This window comes from Rattus rattus, chromosome 16, assembly GCF_011064425.1.
Source record: "Rattus rattus isolate New Zealand chromosome 16, Rrattus_CSIRO_v1, whole genome shotgun sequence".
Taxonomy (NCBI): domain Eukaryota; kingdom Metazoa; phylum Chordata; class Mammalia; order Rodentia; family Muridae; genus Rattus; species Rattus rattus.
The window spans coordinates 11033646-11051371 of record NC_046169.1 but is presented as its reverse complement, the minus strand read 5'-3'; the positions used below and the strand labels follow the sequence as shown (position 1 = coordinate 11051371).

General features: G+C 50.0%; 1 protein-coding gene across 1 annotated transcript in view; it reads left to right on the top strand.

Moving 5' to 3' along the window:
- Sdk1 (sidekick cell adhesion molecule 1) overlaps positions 1–17726 on the top strand; it is a 429935-nt gene that overhangs the window by 326352 nt on the left and 85857 nt on the right. Inside the window, 3 exon segments of the mRNA XM_032887198.1 lie at positions 2317–2511; positions 7377–7578; positions 15381–15484. Coding sequence (XP_032743089.1) covers positions 2317–2511; positions 7377–7578; positions 15381–15484 — 501 coding nt within the window.

Sequence of the window (17726 nt, the reverse complement as noted above, 5' to 3'; positions counted from 1 at the left end):
CCTTGCAGAGGACCTGGGTTTGATTCCCAGCGCCACACTGAGTACCTTAACCACTGCCTGTAACCACAGTTGAAGAGGATCTGGTGCCCTCTTCTGGCGTCTGTGGATATTACACACACTTGGTGCACAGACAGCAGAGGAGAAACGTACACATGAATTCATTTGTTTTTAATCTCGCTGTCTAGGCAGCACATCTCCCTTAATCACTCCTATGTTGCCGGATGCCTGGAATGGCTCCATAGCTGTGGCTGGGTGAACAGTGCCAGCTATGTAAGACAGATATGCAAGTGTCTTTATCAACGTGGAGCCTTTAGGGTAAATGCCCAGGAGTTTTGGCTGAGCAGTGATTTTCGGTAACCTGATTGCACGGTTCTCAAGCATGAACTCTGTATCCGACAGCTTCTGTCACCATGTTGAATGGTTGAACATTCCTGGAAGCAAGCAAGAGCTGAGAGGGGCTGTCTTCTTTCTGGAAGTGTAGGTGGTTCTTTCTGGGAAAAAAAAAAAAAAAAAAAAATGTAGGACAGACCTGGGGCATCCATCATCAGCAACCCTGGGCAAACTGTAACCTTTTTCCAGACGCATCGCCCCCGTGTGTTTGACCTGCTGGGGGCCACTGCCGTTAGCTCTCACTGGAACGAGACTGTCGGAACCGTGTCCCCTGCACTTGGCTGTCCAGCCACTGTGACATCTCACTTTGTGGTGCTGGGTGTGCAAGAGCCTCTGAAGGCCTGAGGCTGTACTTCCCCATGACTGAGTGAGGTGGGAGAAGAGGTCGCCCAGGAGGTCTGGCCAGCCATCTCTAGGTTGCAGTCCTTGGTCAGTAAATAAGAACCTTGGAGCAACTGCTGGGAATCTCAGAACACTTGGATTCCATGACAGGAAGAAAAGCTGCTCCATCAGAGACCACGGCCAGTAAGGGGCCTGGGGTTAGCACCTCATACACACCGTACATCACTCTGGACAGGGCTGAGGATTGTGTCACCTGGTCGATATGGCAATGACAGCCACCCTATTGATGACCCACGGTGAGTGGGTCTGAAAGTGAGGGTGTGCTCAGTCTGACCTCTGTGTGGGTGTGTCCTGCTTGCCTCCATTGGAGGAGTGGAGGAGATATACCATACAGTTGTGGAAATAGCCAGGCAGCTTAGAAACCCCTGGAGCTAAAGGCGAGGCCAGGAGGGCCAGGAGGACCAGGAGTAGCAGAAGTACTGCCTGAGGGCATGCAGGGCACTGACCGAGCTGTGCACTAGGAGGAGCCATGCCTCCACAGGAGGTGAGCAGCTGCCCCATCCTGGTCCCTGCAGAGGGCCCCCTCGCAGGCTGCCCCACAGAGCAGAGCTGTGGAGGACCTGCTCAGTTCGAGGCTTTCCTTTTTCCCCTGCTGAGTCCCCATTGTTTAACGTGAACACTTGGGTTGTCATTAATTTTTTTTCTACACATCACAGCACCCCATCCATTCTGGTTTTAATCAGAAGCCCAGACCACACGTGGTCCGGGAGCCCAGAAGGCAGTCTGCCCCACAGCTCACGGTTGGGTCTGGGAACTTGGCAAGGCTTCTTCCAAAGCCTGCAGGCAGACATCGGGGTTGCTTGGTTGGAGGGATTTGATCATTAATAATGTCTGATCAACCGTGACCCCTTCATAATCAAGGAACTCAGAGAGACACGCAGAGCCAGCCAAACCCGCTACTTTGGAAGGTGTTCAGCTCTTTAACACAGAGCCTCTGAGCTAGGAGGCCTGGGAAGGGAGGCTGGGTGGCTGGAATTGTGGATGAGGGTGTGGGGAAGGCCTCGGAGGAGGAAACTAGGAAGGGAGTGAATCGTGCAAGTGTAACTATGCAGTAATCCAGCCACTGCGAGCAGTGTCAAATCGCCTGCTTCTCCTGCTGGGCTGAAGGGAAGGGCTGCACCATAGGAGGGGAGATGGAAGGGGGTGGAAGAGCGAGAGTCACAGGTTCATGACAACCTCCCATGGGGAACAGTGCGGGGGTCCTGGGTCTGGTTGCATTCTCTGGGCATGCAACATCGGAGGAAAGATGAAGCTGTGTTCACCTCTTGTTCCTGTGAAGAATGAACTGTGAGACAAGTTTCACAGAGGACTGAGCTCAGACGCCCGGCACTCACTGCCAGGGCTGTGACCTCCCTATCAATATGCACCCCACAGAGCTTCGGGAAGGAACAGAGAGAGGGCAAGCCCTGTTTAGGTTTCCAATCTGGTCTGATGATGGGGGGTGTCCGGAGTGTGCGTTTTCTGGGCAAGTAAAGAAGTAAGTGGCTGATATGACTTCCCTGACTCTGCTCCCCGCTCCCACAGGTTACCAGATCGCCTACCGCCTGGCCAGCGGCAGTCCTCACACCTTCACCACTGTTGAGGTGGGTGCCACCGTGCGGCAGTTCACGGCCACAGAGCTGGCCCCGGAGTCTGCGTACATCTTCAGACTGTCTGCTAAGACGAGACAGGGCTGGGGCGAGCCCCTGGAGGCCACAGTTATCACCACGGAGAAGAGAGGTAAACCCCCAGGCCCAAATCTGACTGTAGACTGCAAGGCACACAGCAGTCCTCACTCCCACTCTTGCCCACAGGGCCTAGAAGCCTGGGCAAGACAGGGAGCTAGGCAGATTAGCTTTTTCATTTCTTAACCTGTGTACCGTATTTGTGTGCATGTGTTCAGTGTGTGTGTTTGCGGGTACTCATGCACATGTGTGTGCATCTATGTGGAGGCTGGAGATGGGGTGTCTTTGCCCCTAAGGCTCTCCACCTTATTGTTTTGAGGCAGTGTTTCATTGAGCCTAGAGCTAACTCTGTGGGCTAGGTTGGCTAGCCAGCAACCCAGTTAAAGACATGGGCCATGGTGTCTTTAATACAGTTCCTCATGTCGAGGTGACCTCCCCAACCATTAAATTATTTTCGTTGCTACTTCATAACTGTAAGTGTGCTGCTTCTATGAACTTTAATGTAAACATCTGTGGTTTTTGATGGCCTTAGGCAACCCCTGTGAGAGGGTTGTTCAGCCCCCAAAGGGTCTTGGCCCACAGGTTGAGAATCTCTAGTCTGGTAAGTGTGAGCCCTTGAAGTCACCAGCCGCTGTCTAATGTTTTAGACTGCGTCCCTCTGGTGAGCACACTCACAGTAGGTGTTTTCTGAAAAGCTGTATCCTTGGCCACCGTCCTTTGGAGACACTTACCCTGCTCCATGCTGAGGGCCAGGTGTGTGGTGTACCTTGTACGTACCTTCCCTCAGGGACGTCCTGATTTCACAGAAGAGGAGGATGGGCAGCTGAGGCACTTTTATTGATCTGCACCAGTGCAGCTGCCTCAGACCACCACAGGGCCAGCTCCTCCTGTGATAGTCTGGGTTGGATCCTATCTCAGCAGGCTCTTACCCGCAACCTGAGCCTCACGCTAGAGCAGCAGTTCTCAACCTTCCTAATGCCGTGACCCTTAAGTACAGTTCCTGTATGTGGTGAGCCATACAAGTATTTTATTGCCCTTTTGGCTTTAGTGTTATGAGTCATAATGTAAATATCTGATATGGGGGGGGGGCACAACTCACAGGTTGGGAACCACTGTTCTAGAACCTTCCACGGCAGCCCAATCGGCCTCTCTTCGGAAGTCATACGTCCAGGCGTAGGTGATATGCCTCCTTTCCTGACCACATAGGGCACAGCAGACAGACGAATGTAAGAATTCCACCAAGATCCAGCTTGGAGAACCAGAGTGTTTATTGGGTCTGCTTACCTTGCACAGAGGGTGGGGTTTCACTCACAAGTGTGTTGGTGACCCTTGAACAGCGTCATCACACGTATCACGCACAGTGATGACTTCATGGAGGAGTCTCCCTTTAAGTCAGCCTTCTACTTCCTGTATAATCTAGCATCTACCAGGATCACTTGCAGCTAGCTAGGTGTGGGGAGGAGGGAATAATGGGCTGGAATCCCAAGTGAGGGTCCCACGACCCTTCTATGTTCCATCTACTAAGGAGTGTCACCAGCTCCATCACCATTCATATAACTAATACTATATTATTCTGCTCAGTTACTTACTGTGGCTACCAATCCAAGATAATCTCTACTTTAAAATAACAATGTTGTGCCACAAGAAAGAGAGCCACACAAGGGAGGCTGCCATCACAGCCAGACCCAGCGGTCCAGGGAACTGGGCCAGAAAGGTTCACAGGAGAAGCCCTGAGCTCAAGGCTCAGAACTGTGAGGCCTTGGCAAACCCTTCCCCTCTCTTTGCTATGGCCCTGCCTTGGGATGCCTGTGTGGGTCACTTAGCACAGTGCCCAGGACAGCCAAGCACTCTCCCTCTCGTCAACATGGCTCTCAAGGTGTGATGTAAATATTCAACCAACAGGTATGAGTGTCACTGTGGCATTGGGATGATGTTTATTACAAGATTGAAAACAGATCATCTCAGGGAGCAAGGAGTCAAACTCAGAGCGCTTCAATCTAAGCGGAAGGAGGCCGGCATGGAGCTTCTGTCTTGCTCTGGCTACCTCCAAGCATCACCTCCTCTGCTCCCACCCCCAGCTCTCACCAAAACCTCCTAAGGTTTTATCAGAGAGGAAACCAAGTCTCCGTCCCAGGAGAAGCCTGCCGGGTGAAGAATGGGTCATGCTGCCCCGAGACCCACTGTGCCTGCCTTGTGCGCTGACACAATCATTCCTCATCTTTGCACAGTCAGGCCTCACCTCCCATGCCCTGAACCAGCAAGTTCCCAGCAGACCCGAGGTCCATCAACCTTCCCCGACTGAGCCCGGCTCCTTCCAGTGGCTGCAGCCTGGTCAGGCCACCTGCCTTCCGGGAGTCACCAAGCTGAGCATACCCCTTTTCCAGGGTTTTCCCAGCTTCAGGCTGACACTCAGCCTTTCATTACCATGACACAATATTCCTGAAAAACAACTTAAAAGAGAAAAGGTTAACCTTACTCATGTGTTCAAAAATATGGCTGTGTGGGCTGGGACTATGAGAGACCCCAGGCACCCTTTTTACCAAAGGTTTGATCTTGTTCTCAGCTCAGGAGGTGTGGGACAGCCTGATCTCCCTAAGATAAAGATAGTCTAAATGCAGGCAGGTTCACCAAATGGCCCACACTGGCCTTGAACTCCAGATCCTCCTGCTTTTGCCTCTTTTTTGTTGTCGTCGTTCATGTTGTGATTGTTGTTGATAATGATGTGGTTGTGGTGGTAGTGGTGGTGAGTTAGTTGGTTTGGTTTGGTTTTTTGAGACAGGGTTTCTCTGTGTAGCCCTGACTATCCTGAGCTCACTCTGTAGACCAGGCTGTCCTTGAACTCAGAGACCCTCCTGTCTCTGCCTCCCAAGTGCTGAGATTAAAGCCTGTGCTGCCGCCACCTAACCTGTTTCTATTAGACATTGGGGCTGAAGTATATGCCATTACACCTAGCTGTAGTGGGTACATAGACCAAACCCATGCCTTGCTAGGGATGAATGAGAAAGTCTCTAGCCCTCCTGTTGAGCACATGTGTGGGGGCTCCTACCATATCCCTTTGCTTCCGACCTTTGGAGTGGATGTCTTACTGGGTCCTTTGGGAGGATGAGCGTGAACTCAGGTACTGATGACACCTTCAACGCCTGGAACACCATACCTAAAGATGGAGTGCTAGGAGGGCCCTCCAGGGATTGGAGGCTGCAGTCTGGTCACCAGAGTGCTTAATAGTGTTTTCAAGAACTGGTGACGAGGGCCTTTGCTCTAAAGACTCTCAGACAGCCACCTTTCCTTCTTCCTGAGGTCATGTGTTCTATAGAAATGCTCAACACTGCATGCGTGTGCATGTTTGTATGTGTACTTGTTTGTGTGAGTACGTACATGTGAGTGAGTGTTTGCATACATGTGTAGGTTATACATGTGACTTGGTAGAGTGTTGACTCAGATATCATTCCTTGAGACACTCTCTACCTTATTCTCTGAGACAGGGTTTCCCACTGGCTTGGCACTTGCTGATTTGGCTAGGCTAACTGGCCATCAAGCCACAGCCTGTCCCTACCTCCCAGATTATAAGCATGAGCATTCTCTGGGCAGCTTTGCTCACAGGTTGTGGGATCCAACCCTGGTTCTCATGGTACCAGAATTACCTAGGCCTGGAGCTATCTCCCCAACTCATCAATTTTGAATGAATGAGAAAGTCTTGAGCCCTTATAGAGCCCATCCACATGAACACATTTTTCCACTCCTGCTGTTATGCCAGCCACCACAGGTCCACTGCTCCCTACAGAAATCAGGCCTCCAGCCAGCGTATGCATTCACAGCCAGGCCTGTTGATTGAACCAGATCGAAGCGCCTCTCACATCCCTGTCACAGTGGGGCCCACAATCGATGGCTGCTTTATTACACGTCACACATTTTAATCAGAATCAATAATCCCCATGATAAACAATTAAACAATTATTTCTCCCTCTATGGAGTTCCTCTGTTGAAATCAATGGGGGACAGAAAGAAACACAGTGTCAGGCACATGGTACCCATTCAAGACCAAGGCAGGCCTCAGGTATCCTACATTTTAACCCTTCCACGAGGATCTCCCACATCCCCACCCCCGCACTTGCCTCCCACCTCCCAAGAGAACCCAGTAGAGGCCTTTCTTGTCTTAGACCCAGGTTAACTATAAAGAAAAAGAAATTAGGCTTTAAGGATGAGCTAAGCCTCCAAATCAGACAGTGTGCAAAGGAGGCTTTGAAAGAGCATCGCCTGAGATGTCGGCCGGCTGTCATCCGGACACACTCACCCTTGCTGGTAGGGGCTGGGGCCTTCTGGCTGGTTCTGCTGTGTGAACAAGTCCTGCTTCCAAGTCAGACCTGATCTGGTGTAGCCAATGTCAGCTGTAAGATAACCTCCTCTCCCAAACTGAGAACTTGCTTTTCTTTCTTTGTGAGCACAGGAGGGGAAACACGCTTATACATGTGTTCACATGTGGGGGGACTGCATGTATGAGTGCACATAGAAGTCAGAAGGCCAGGCTTGTGTGTTGGTTTCCTTCCTCAGGTACCACCTACTCCGTTTCTTAAGACAGAGTAGGTCTTAATTCTTAAGACAGGTCTCAGTGGGACCTGAAATTCTCCCATTAGGTGAGGCTGGCTGGCTGGTAAACCCCAGCCAGGGGTCTTTTCCACCTCTCTAGAACTGGAATTGAAAGAATGCACCATTACGTCCCAATTTTTGTGTGGGATCTGGGTCTTGGTCGTGGGTCCCCATGCTTGCATGGCAAGTATGTATCCTGCTAAGCTAGCCCTACTCTCTAGCCTCAGGACTTCCTTTCCCGGTGCCTGTCCCGCACAGGGTCTCTCATCAGCAATCATCAGGGGCAGCAAGGAATGGTCTCCTGGAGTACCAGCTTTTCTTTTCCTCTGGTTGCAGAGAGGCCAGCGCCCCCTAGAGAGCTCCTGGTACCCCAGGCAGAAGTGACAGCGCGTAGCCTCCGGCTCCAGTGGGTCCCTGGCAGCGATGGGGCCTCCCCGATCCGGTACTTCACGGTGCAGGTTCGAGAGCTGCCCGGTGGAGAATGGCAGACCTACTCCTCGTCTATCAGCCACGAGGCCACCCTCTGTGCTGTTGAAAGGTACTGTGGAGTGGATGGTGGGGAGGTGGGGTAGGGTGGGGAGTAGAGGGGATGGGGGAGGAGAAGGGGTGGGGAAGATGGAGGGAGCAGGGGGAGCAGAAGAGGAAGGGTGAGGGTAGGAGGTGCAGGGGGAGCAGGGGAACTGGGGGGGAGGCAGGGGAGTTGGGGAGGAGGGGTAAGAGGGGCAGGGGGTGCAGAGGGAACAGGGCCTAGAGTAAGGGGAGTGGGGAGAGTGGAGGGGGCAAAGGACAAGGGTACAGGGAGAAGCGGGGTAGGGGCTGAGGGGCAGGGGCACGGTGGGTGGGGGTGGGGGTGGGATGTGGGGCAGCGGCCGAGAAGCATTCAGTATTCATCTTTCTGAACCTGGAGTCTAAGTCATTTGTCTCCCTACTGTGACAAAAAAACAAAACAAAACAAAACAGAAACAAACAACAACAACAACAAAAACTGTTGAAAGCAGCCTAAGGGAAGAAGGCTTTATTCTGGCTCCCAGTTTGAGGCAGTCACTCAGGGCCTTGAAGGCATGGGGCAGGAGCTTCAGGCCTCTAGTCCTGTCATCATCCTGTCATACTACATACTACATACTACATACTAGCCTGTCAGCAGGCTCCTCTCAGTCATTCACCATTCAAGGACCCCAGCCCCTGGAATGGTGCCAGTCATACTTAGAGTGGGTCTCACACACCAATTAACCCAATGTAGGTGACCCCCTGCAGGCATTCCCTGAGGTGTGACTCCAGGGTGATTCTAGAGTCTGTCAGGTTGGGAGTGAATGTTACCCATCATGCTGGGTTACCCAACTTGATCTAATATTTAAGTAGCGGGTTTCCTGTTCGTAGGTATTCACTGTCGGTGTGTATGAGATGCCCCTCCCCTTCGCCTTGTCCCACCCTTCCTTCCACACCTATATCCCTCCTTCCTCTTCCATAACCACCTCTCCACCACAGAGCCTCCTTTTAGCCCCTCTTGGACCCCTTTATGATTTCCTGGCTCCCATACGAAATACACGTGTGTAAAAGTTAGGAGTTGTGATCTGAGCATGATAGAGAACATGTTGAAATGCTAATGGGAAAAAAACCTATTTTTTTAATTAATAAAAAATTAAATTAAAGGTTTTGGAAGAAAAAGGGCCCCTACTCACCAGAGGGCCCTTACTCTGAAAGTCTCCACCATGGCCCTGTCCAGCTCACACAGTAGGTGTCTGTGTGTCCAAGGAGATGTCCTACTGAGAGTTAGCCCCCTGTCTCTGTTGACACTTTCCATACCAGGGACCCCAAATCTTCAGGGATCCCATATTCCAGATGGGCTACACCCCAGCCCAAGGACTTGGGAGGCAAGAAGAATGGGGCTGAACCCATGCTCCAGTGCCCCCAAAGGCAGATCCTGGGAAAGAGGCGGTGGGAAGGAGATGGGTGAATGAATGGAGGTGAAGGCCCAAAACACCACTTCTCTTTGAGGCATAACAACTCTACCCCTTTGTCTGGTCATGTGAAAGACAAAATAAAAAGTTTAGTCCTGCTTTCCAAGCATTCCACAGAGTCTCCACAGACACTGTGCTTGGTAAGGGGGGACCCTGGTTGTTGTTGTAAAAATATAAAAATAAAAAGGAGTAATTGTCTTTTACCCCGCTAGGTCCGCGCCATGGTGCCCCAGATATCTGCTAGATATCTTGGCGGAAACATAGCCCAGCCGCACACTTTCCTACACTCAAACCCTCACATAAAAGAACACACAACACAGTAATCTTTGACCCAATTGGTATGATATAATTGCCCACTTAAACATACAAAGCCCAGTACTATGCATCCCTTGAGAACATTAATAACAACCTGTAAATACACAGAGCAGAATCTTAACATCACCTGCCATCTTGTCCTGCCATGGCTTCTCCCCTCTCTCCCTCCTGTCTCTTCCTCTCTCTTAGTCTCCTCCTCTTCCTTCAAACTTCTCTCCCGCCCATCCTTCCTTCTCCTCCAATGACAGGCCTCCTTCTATCCTGTACCTGCCCCTCACCTGTACTTTACAAATTCAATGGAGAGGTGGTTCTGGTGAAGTCACCTGAGTCCTGAGTACCTGACTATGCAACTGTCCTTGGGGCAGTGGAATTAGCATCAAAATACAGTAACTTCAGGGCAAACCACAACACCTGGTTTCAAGACCCGGGTTTCATTTTCTTCAAAGGAGACCTGTCAGTTTCCTAGTGGGCAAGAACCAGAAGGGAAGCCTGTCTCGGACAGCGTCCCGAGAGGCCGTTGTTGTCCACTGTCATGATGTCACCTCTAATAATCCCAGCAGCTAAGTATACTTCTATCTGCCTCATGAGATCGGCTAGAGGAAAGACAAGAGTTTAACTGTGGAGATCTGGTGCCTCTCTGCTCAAGTGACTGGAGCCCAGAGCACAGCATGAGGGTGGGGATGGGAGCTGCTGACATCGTGATACGTGCAGAACTACTTGTATTCCCGAGACCGTGAGTTTAGCCCTTGGGGAGGGACACTGGACTGTAGGCTGTGTCTTAACTGTCCTAGGATCTCCATGGCTGTGAAGAGACACCGTGACTGAAATATAAAGCAGCAGACCAGGTGTCATTTCACTGGGGCTGGCTTACAGTTTCAGAGACTTAGTCCATTGTCCTAATGGAGGGAAGTATGGCAGCAAACAGACCATCATGTACTGGAGACAGAGCTGAGACTCTACAGCTTGGTGCAAAGGCAGCAAAATAAGACTGTGTCACTGGGTGTGGCTTGAGTACACATGACCTCAAAGCCCCGCCTCCACAGTGACGCACTTCCTCCAACAAGACCACACCTCCTAATAGTGTTACTCCCCAAGGGCCAAGCATTCAAACACAGGAGTCTGTGGGGACCACACCTATTCCAACCACCACCGTTACCCACAGCACAACGCTTTCTGAAGGGCTTTGGCAGTGCAGGTAAAACTCACATGTGAACATCCACAGTTCTAGCTCATGCTAGATGATGTGACCATGGCTCACAAGGCATTACAGACTAGTGTATGTAATAGAGTTCAGTCCCTGTGCTGTGAGGTCTCCTTATTTCCTGGATCTTGGATACTGAGGAAACAGATGTCAATCTATCTCAAAACTGTGCCTTAATGTGACTTGTACAACATCCAGGTTTGGAAGGCAAGGCATACAGATTGTACAAAGGGCCAGGGGACACTTCCCATACTGTGGGTAAATTTCGCCTCACCCACAGAGGCAGGGAGAGAGAACTTTCAGAAGGCAAAGAGAAAGTAGCATTTATTAGTTGTCCACTATGTGCCAAGACCCTTAGATGGCTGTTGGCGATTCAGTGTTCACAAGTGGTCTTAGGGGCTCTGATCTCCATTTTGACAAATGAACCAAGTGAAACCCATAAAAATCAAATGACTCACCCTGACTGGTAACATTGGAGCTACATTTAGATTCTGCTTGGCCAACCCCCTGGAGAGGCTCAGGTTGCCCTGGAGGAGAGTGAGGAAGCATGTAGGGGAGTTCAAAGGGCAGGCCTTTCTCTCCTTTATCAGGGAGTCCTTGAGGCAGGATTGACCCTGGCAGGATGGGGGCATGGGTTGGGACTGAGATGGGAGGGAGTGGGCATAGTGGGGTCAGCTATGATCAGAGGTGACATCAGCAGGAGTGGGCGGGGCCAGATGCGTTTGCACATAGGATGCTAGTTCCAGGGAACTAGAGCCAGCTAGAGCCAGCGAAGCTGTAGGCCAGGACAGGGCCATGATCACCAGTCACCATCATGACAGTTCTCTTCTGAGTCATAAGACTCCCTGCAGGTACTCAAGAAAGAATGATCCATGGTCCACTCCAGGGAAATCAGCATCCTCTTATGGTCTCTGAGACATCTGTCACGTGTGTGGTGCACATACACACATTCAGGCTCTGACACATCTGTAACATGTGTGGTGCACATATACATACTCAGGCTCATACACATATACATAATAAAGACAATATAAATCTTTGAGCTGGAGAGGTGGCTCGGTGATTAAAATCACTTACTTCGCTTGCAGAGGACTGGGTTCAGTTCCCAGCACCCACATCAGGTGACTCTCAACTGCCCATAACGCTAGTTCTTAAGGATCTGGCATTCTCTTCTGGTTTCCATGGCACCTGCATGCACATACGTGCACACACAAACATTAAATACGTAGATAAATAAATATTTCTCCCCCTGCCCCTAGCAACTCCCAGAAGCTCCCCAGGATTGGGTGTTCAAGGCTGGAGAACATCAACCCGATCCAAGCTGGCATTTTGGCTACTTGACCTTGTGTACATTACTCCGGCTGCTGTGAGTTCCTGTGTGACAGCCATGCAGTGTCCCAGAGGCAGCATTTCACAGTGCTCCTCCCCACCCTCCAGCTCTCCTGTTCCTCCTGCATCCTCGTTCACAGTGGTCTCCGGGCCATAAGGGAACCTATGGATGTATAGTTTAGGTCTAAATACTCAGTCTTTCATTGTAGTACGTGACAAGTTATTCCCCCATCCCATGTTAAGTATTGCCCTCTGCCAAAAGAAGTTTCTCTGATCAAGGCTGAGAGAAGCCCAGGTCTGTGGGTTCAAACATAAATATTTAGGAGACACTTTGAAAGCATGACCACTGAGGAAAATACAGCCATACATTCTAGGGCCTATGACCTCCTCAGCTATGGACTTTTGTCCAAGGGTCACATCCTGTCTGGAAGGTCAGTATTACAGCATGTGGCACGTACCCTCTTCTTCTACCTTCCCAAGAGGATTTGGAGCAGTGCTGTCACCATAATGTGTTCATTTCTTCAGCAAAGTATTATCGAACCTCTCAGTGCTTAAGGGGCAGGAATGCCTGAGGATGCCCTAGCCTCATCTTTAGGGATGGAGAATGATAGTGTGGCCATGATAAAGAAGCCACAGGAGGGCCACGGATGTGGCTCAGTTGGTCGGGTGCTTGTCTGGCATACACAATACTCTGGATACCATTCCAACACTACATAGAACCAGATGTGTTGATACATGCTTCCAATGCCAAGTCTTGAGGACACAGAAACAGGAGGATCAGGAGTTCAAGGTCATCTTCAGGTGCATAGTAAGTTTATAGCCGGCCTTAGCTACAGACTCAAAGCAAAATGGGAGGGAGGGAGGGAGGAAAGAAAGAAAGAAAGAAAGAGAGAGAGAGAGAGAGAGAGAGAGAGAAAAGAAAGAAAGAAGGAAAGAAGGAAAGAAAGAACCAAAGGGCATCCAGGATTGTTATTGTTATGTGATGGACTCTTATTTTAGCTTTTTAAGATAATATCTAAGAAATAATATTAATTAATAATAATTATCCTGATGATTGCTCTGTGTATGTGAATGTATGTGTGTGTGTGCACATGTGTGTGAAGTCATACACAGGTTACATGAGGAGAACATGTGTTTTGCTCTATCCCCATCTTATTCCGTTGAGACAAGGTCTCTTACTGAACCTGGAGCTAGTCCGGCAGGTAGTAAGCCTGCCTCTCCTTCCCCCAGCACTGGGGTCTCACACACAGCCACACCCACCCATGTGGTATTAGGGATTTGAACTCAGGTCCTATTCATGCTTGCACAGTAAGCCCTTCTACACACCAAGCCATCTCCCCAGCCCTCTATCAGCTGTTTTAAATGAATGCTTACTACGGAGCCTCTCAAGTGCCTCCTCTGATTTAATTCTCAGGACAGCCTTCTGATGTCTGTCTATTAGCTACCCAGATGTCTCAGTTAGAGTTTCATTGCCATGGAGGTACAACGTGACCATGGCAACTCTTACAAAGAAAACATGTAATTGGGACTGGCTTACAGGTTCAGAGGCTCAGTCCATTATCATGTTGGCAGGAACATGGCAGCCTCCAGACAGGCAGGGCTCTGGAGAAGGAGCTGAGAGTCCTACATCTGAATCAGCAAACTGCAAGGAGAGTTTGTGAGCCACTGCCCTGGCTTGAGCATCTGAGACCTCAAAACCTGGCCCCAGTGACACACTTCCTCCCACAAGGCCACGCCTACTTCAACAAGGCCACACCTCCTAATAGTGCCACTCCCTGGAGGTCAAGCATTCAAACACATGAATCTATGGGGGCCAAACCTGTTTAAACCACCACACCAGATGAGGAAGTGTCTGCAAAGTGGCCCATCCAAGCATGGTTGGGTGAGAGACTGGAAGGTATGTCAGAGTTCACGTGTTTAAGAGTCCCATGCTGTCTTCAATACCAGGGAAGCAGCTCGACACTCAAATGAGGGGTCTCAGTTAGTGCACGAGGCTGGCATTTATCACTGAAATTAGACACAGTAGCTTCTGGAAAGCTGGGAACAGGTGGGTGTGCTTTCTTTGAGCTAAACAAATGCTGTCCCCAGAAACCACAGCAAAGACCACTCAAGGCAGCAGGCCTTTGGAGGCCTCTCGGTTAAGCTGAGTTAAGGCAACTAAGGCCAGAGTCTCCCGGTTGCTGCTGGTGAAGCCAGGCCTATAGGGGTCTAGGAATTGGCAAGGCCAGACCATTCCAGGGACTCTGAGTGGAACTTTAGGGAAATGCTGTAATCGAATGTATTCAGAGGCAAGGGACCACAAACATACTCTGGTCATGACAGCCTCAAAAACACAGCTCTCACCTCAAGGGATAGAATGTATTCTGAAGTCAAGTATGAGTGAACATAGTCTGGGGACACAGACCCAGACTACTTCAAATACCATGTTCCAACATGGTCACAAGTCCATGAAGTTTTTATGGTAACACAGAGAAAGCCTTAAGTCAAGGCAATTTAAAATACACTGTTGGAAACAGCACATAGGTGGTTACAGAGAGTGGAGGAGGTCTCTGCTCTAGCTTCAGATGCTGTCTGAGGACAGTCTTTGTCTTTGGGTGGGTGTGGAAGCCAGAGGTCCAAGGAAGCCAGAGGTGAAAGGATTTGGCTAAACGTCACCTGAATGTATGTTCGCACCCAGAGGTGGACACTGACGGCTATTTAGGGGACTAATGGGAGTCCAAGGTAACTTCCTCCCAACATGTGACATTCTAGTTCTAACCAATCAAGCAGCCTTGTAGAATGACCTTTTCCTCTTTCTTTACTTCTTTCTCTTGCCCCCCCCCCATCCCAGAACTTTAATCCACATTTTTTTTTTCTGGAATTGCTTATAGGTTTTCAAAGAACATAACCTGTCTTTGAAGCCAGCATTTCCTTACTGGCCCATCATTTCCTTCCTGCCTGATGATCCTGCCTGGGAATTTTGTCCCTAGTACAAGCTGGGCAGTGTATGCTCACCCTTGGTGTAGCATGGGCTCAGCATGTGAAAGGGAGAAGGACTGTGAGGCATGTCTGGTTGGGGTAGAGCAGAGACATCAGGAATCCAAGGAGGGTGATGGGCCAGGACAGAGCCCCGACAGGAACACTAGGGAGGAGTGAGGGGCAAGCTTTGCTCTGGATACATTAGAGCTAAAAGACAGATCTTTCAGCTCCTCCCTTGAGCCCAACCCCTGCTCTACCCCTCTATCCTTGGCCTACATAAGCAATAATTTACTGTGTAGCATCTTATTAAAGAGATATTGAATGTCCTCTGGACAAAATTGTCTCCCTGATCTCCCTCAGTGAAACTGTCTTCCCCAGGGCACCATGGCAGTCTAGTGGGCCCTGAAAGGATCTAGTACCTGTATCCACTGAGTGGTTCTGTCCATCCTGGTTGCAGGGTGACCCAACTGAGCAGTTCCTGGGGCAGAGGAAACATCTGTCTGCCTCTCCATGATTCCTTAGTCGTTGCACAGACAGACCGACAGACTCACTACAGTTACTGATTTCTTTCCATTGCAGGCTGAGGCCTTTCACCTCCTACAAGCTGCGCCTGAAGGCCACCAACGACATTGGGGACAGTGACTTCAGTGCAGAAACAGAGGCCGTGACCACATTGCAAGATGGTGAGCAAAAGCCAGCCCGACGCAACCACTCCCCACTGCTGTGCTAAGGCCTGAGGGCAACTTCCTCCCAGAAAAAGAACCTGCTCCTGTTTTGAGAAGAGTGGAGGGGTCACCAGGGAGGGTGACAAGCAGGGGAAGTCCATTAGTAACTGACAGCCTGGGGTGTTCCTATACACCCCATGGTCATAAATCAAGGCCCCCCCGGAGAGCTTCCAGATGGAATGGAACTTGCTTTGATTGGCTTCCAAAACCCTCGTCCATTAGAAATTGAATAATTAATGGAGGTCGTTAAAAATAAATGTCAGCGGGTAGCTGGGTCCAAGCAGTTTCAGATCCCCCCAAAGCACCAGGTGGCTTCTTCACCCCCTTCTGACCTCACAGGCACTGGGCCTGAAGATACATTGTCATCAGCGACCTGGTCCTGGGTGTGGGAAGGGAGTGCCGTGAGCCTGGGAGAGCACTCCATCAGACACAGCAATAACTTGACAAGCCAGATGGGAGAAGGATACTGTGTAACTCCCAGATCAGCCTCAAAGCCCAGGCACTTAGTGCAGCCACCAGGGCTTTGTGGTAACTCCCAGAAAGCTCCATCTTTTCCATTTAACGCTCCAGTGCAATGGTTTCCAAATGGGCCAGGTCCCAGCTGCCTGGTCTGTGACCTCACATCATGTGTCTTTGCGCCCTCCCCCAAGCCCTATACCCTTCAGAACCTGGAAATTTAACTTGCACCACACGAAGTTTCAGGATACTTCAGGGACTAGCCCAGGGTGGAGATGAGCCATTGTAGCTTCCCAGCTGTACTCAAAAGGTTTGATGCAAAGACAAAATAAAAACAAACAAAACCAGCTCTCACCTCAACAAATGGGAGCTATTTTACTTGGGAGTCAAATTTGAGTGACCGTGGTTGAGGAGAACACGGATTCAGGTTGCCTCAAATATCATGTTCCAGCATGATAACAATTCCTTACAGTTTTTATAGTGGCAGAACAAAGGGAATTTTAAACAAGAACGCTTTTGAATTTATGGGTGGAACAAATCGGTGGGAACACCGGATAGCTAGGTTGCAGTAAGATCCACTTTAGACCTCAGACTTACCCGGTGACATTTTTAGCCTTTCAGTTAGAGAAGCTGGGATCTGTAAATCAAAAGGATTTATGTATCAGTCACAATGCTATTAGATTGCACACAGTGGTGGGATATTTAGGGACTAAGATAGCCAAAGATAATTCGACTCCCCGACCTGTAACATTCCAACTCTCTAGGGTCATAGAAGTTGTAGTGGTGTAGGTCCAGCTTTTTTTTCTTCCTGAGAACTTCAGTTAGCACAGAGAATTTTGCTGCAAACCCAGCCAGCATCCATGCTGTGGTGGAGTCCACTAGGTCTGGTGCCTGATGAAAGAGACCCTAGGCTTCCCCGAATCCCTGGAGACATGAATCCCGTGAGTTGATGAGATCCTGCTCACAGCTATAGGGGCCAAGAAACAGCAAAGCTCTGGAGAAAAGCTATACCCTGGACAGGAAGCTGGGTGGGCGGCCCAAGGCGCCTGGCAGGGGAAGTGGGAAACAAAGCAGGCACAAACCCCCTTCATTCACTGCTGAGAGAAAGGCTATCAATAAACTCATCTAAAACGGAGGCTTTGCTGACTGGAGAGATAGCCCAGTGGGTATCCTATTTGTTGCTCAAGCATGAGGACCTGGCTTCAAATCCCAGCATCCATGCAAAAGCAACATTTGTAACCTGGGGGATGGGAGTGGGGGTGCCAGGGCTCAGACAGACAGACAGTTTAGCCAAACTGGGGAAACTGTGGGTTCAGCAATAGACCTTCAAACTCTAGAGCAGCAAAGAGATATCCACCTTTAACCTCCACACGCTCCCCTGAGGACCAGCATAGGGCATAAACACGTACACACATGCACAGAGCCTGCAACACGGACACAGGAGAGGGGAGGGGGTGGAACAAGGGTAGAGAGTGGGCATCAAAGGAAACCTGAAAAAAACACATTCATTTTTATCTTGCATCAGACACAATGGAGAGAATATTTGCAACAGTGCACTAATTCTTAGGAGAAAGAAACCCAGACACCCAGCAGGCTGCTTTCATTGTTGGGTTATCTCTAACAAACAGGGAGCAGGGGATCCTGACAGGCTCCCAGCAACCTCAAGGAATAGGCCATTTCTGAAAAGCTATTCAAGGACCTCTCCAGGCTCCCCAGGCCCCTTCTCAAGCCTTTGATATTCAAA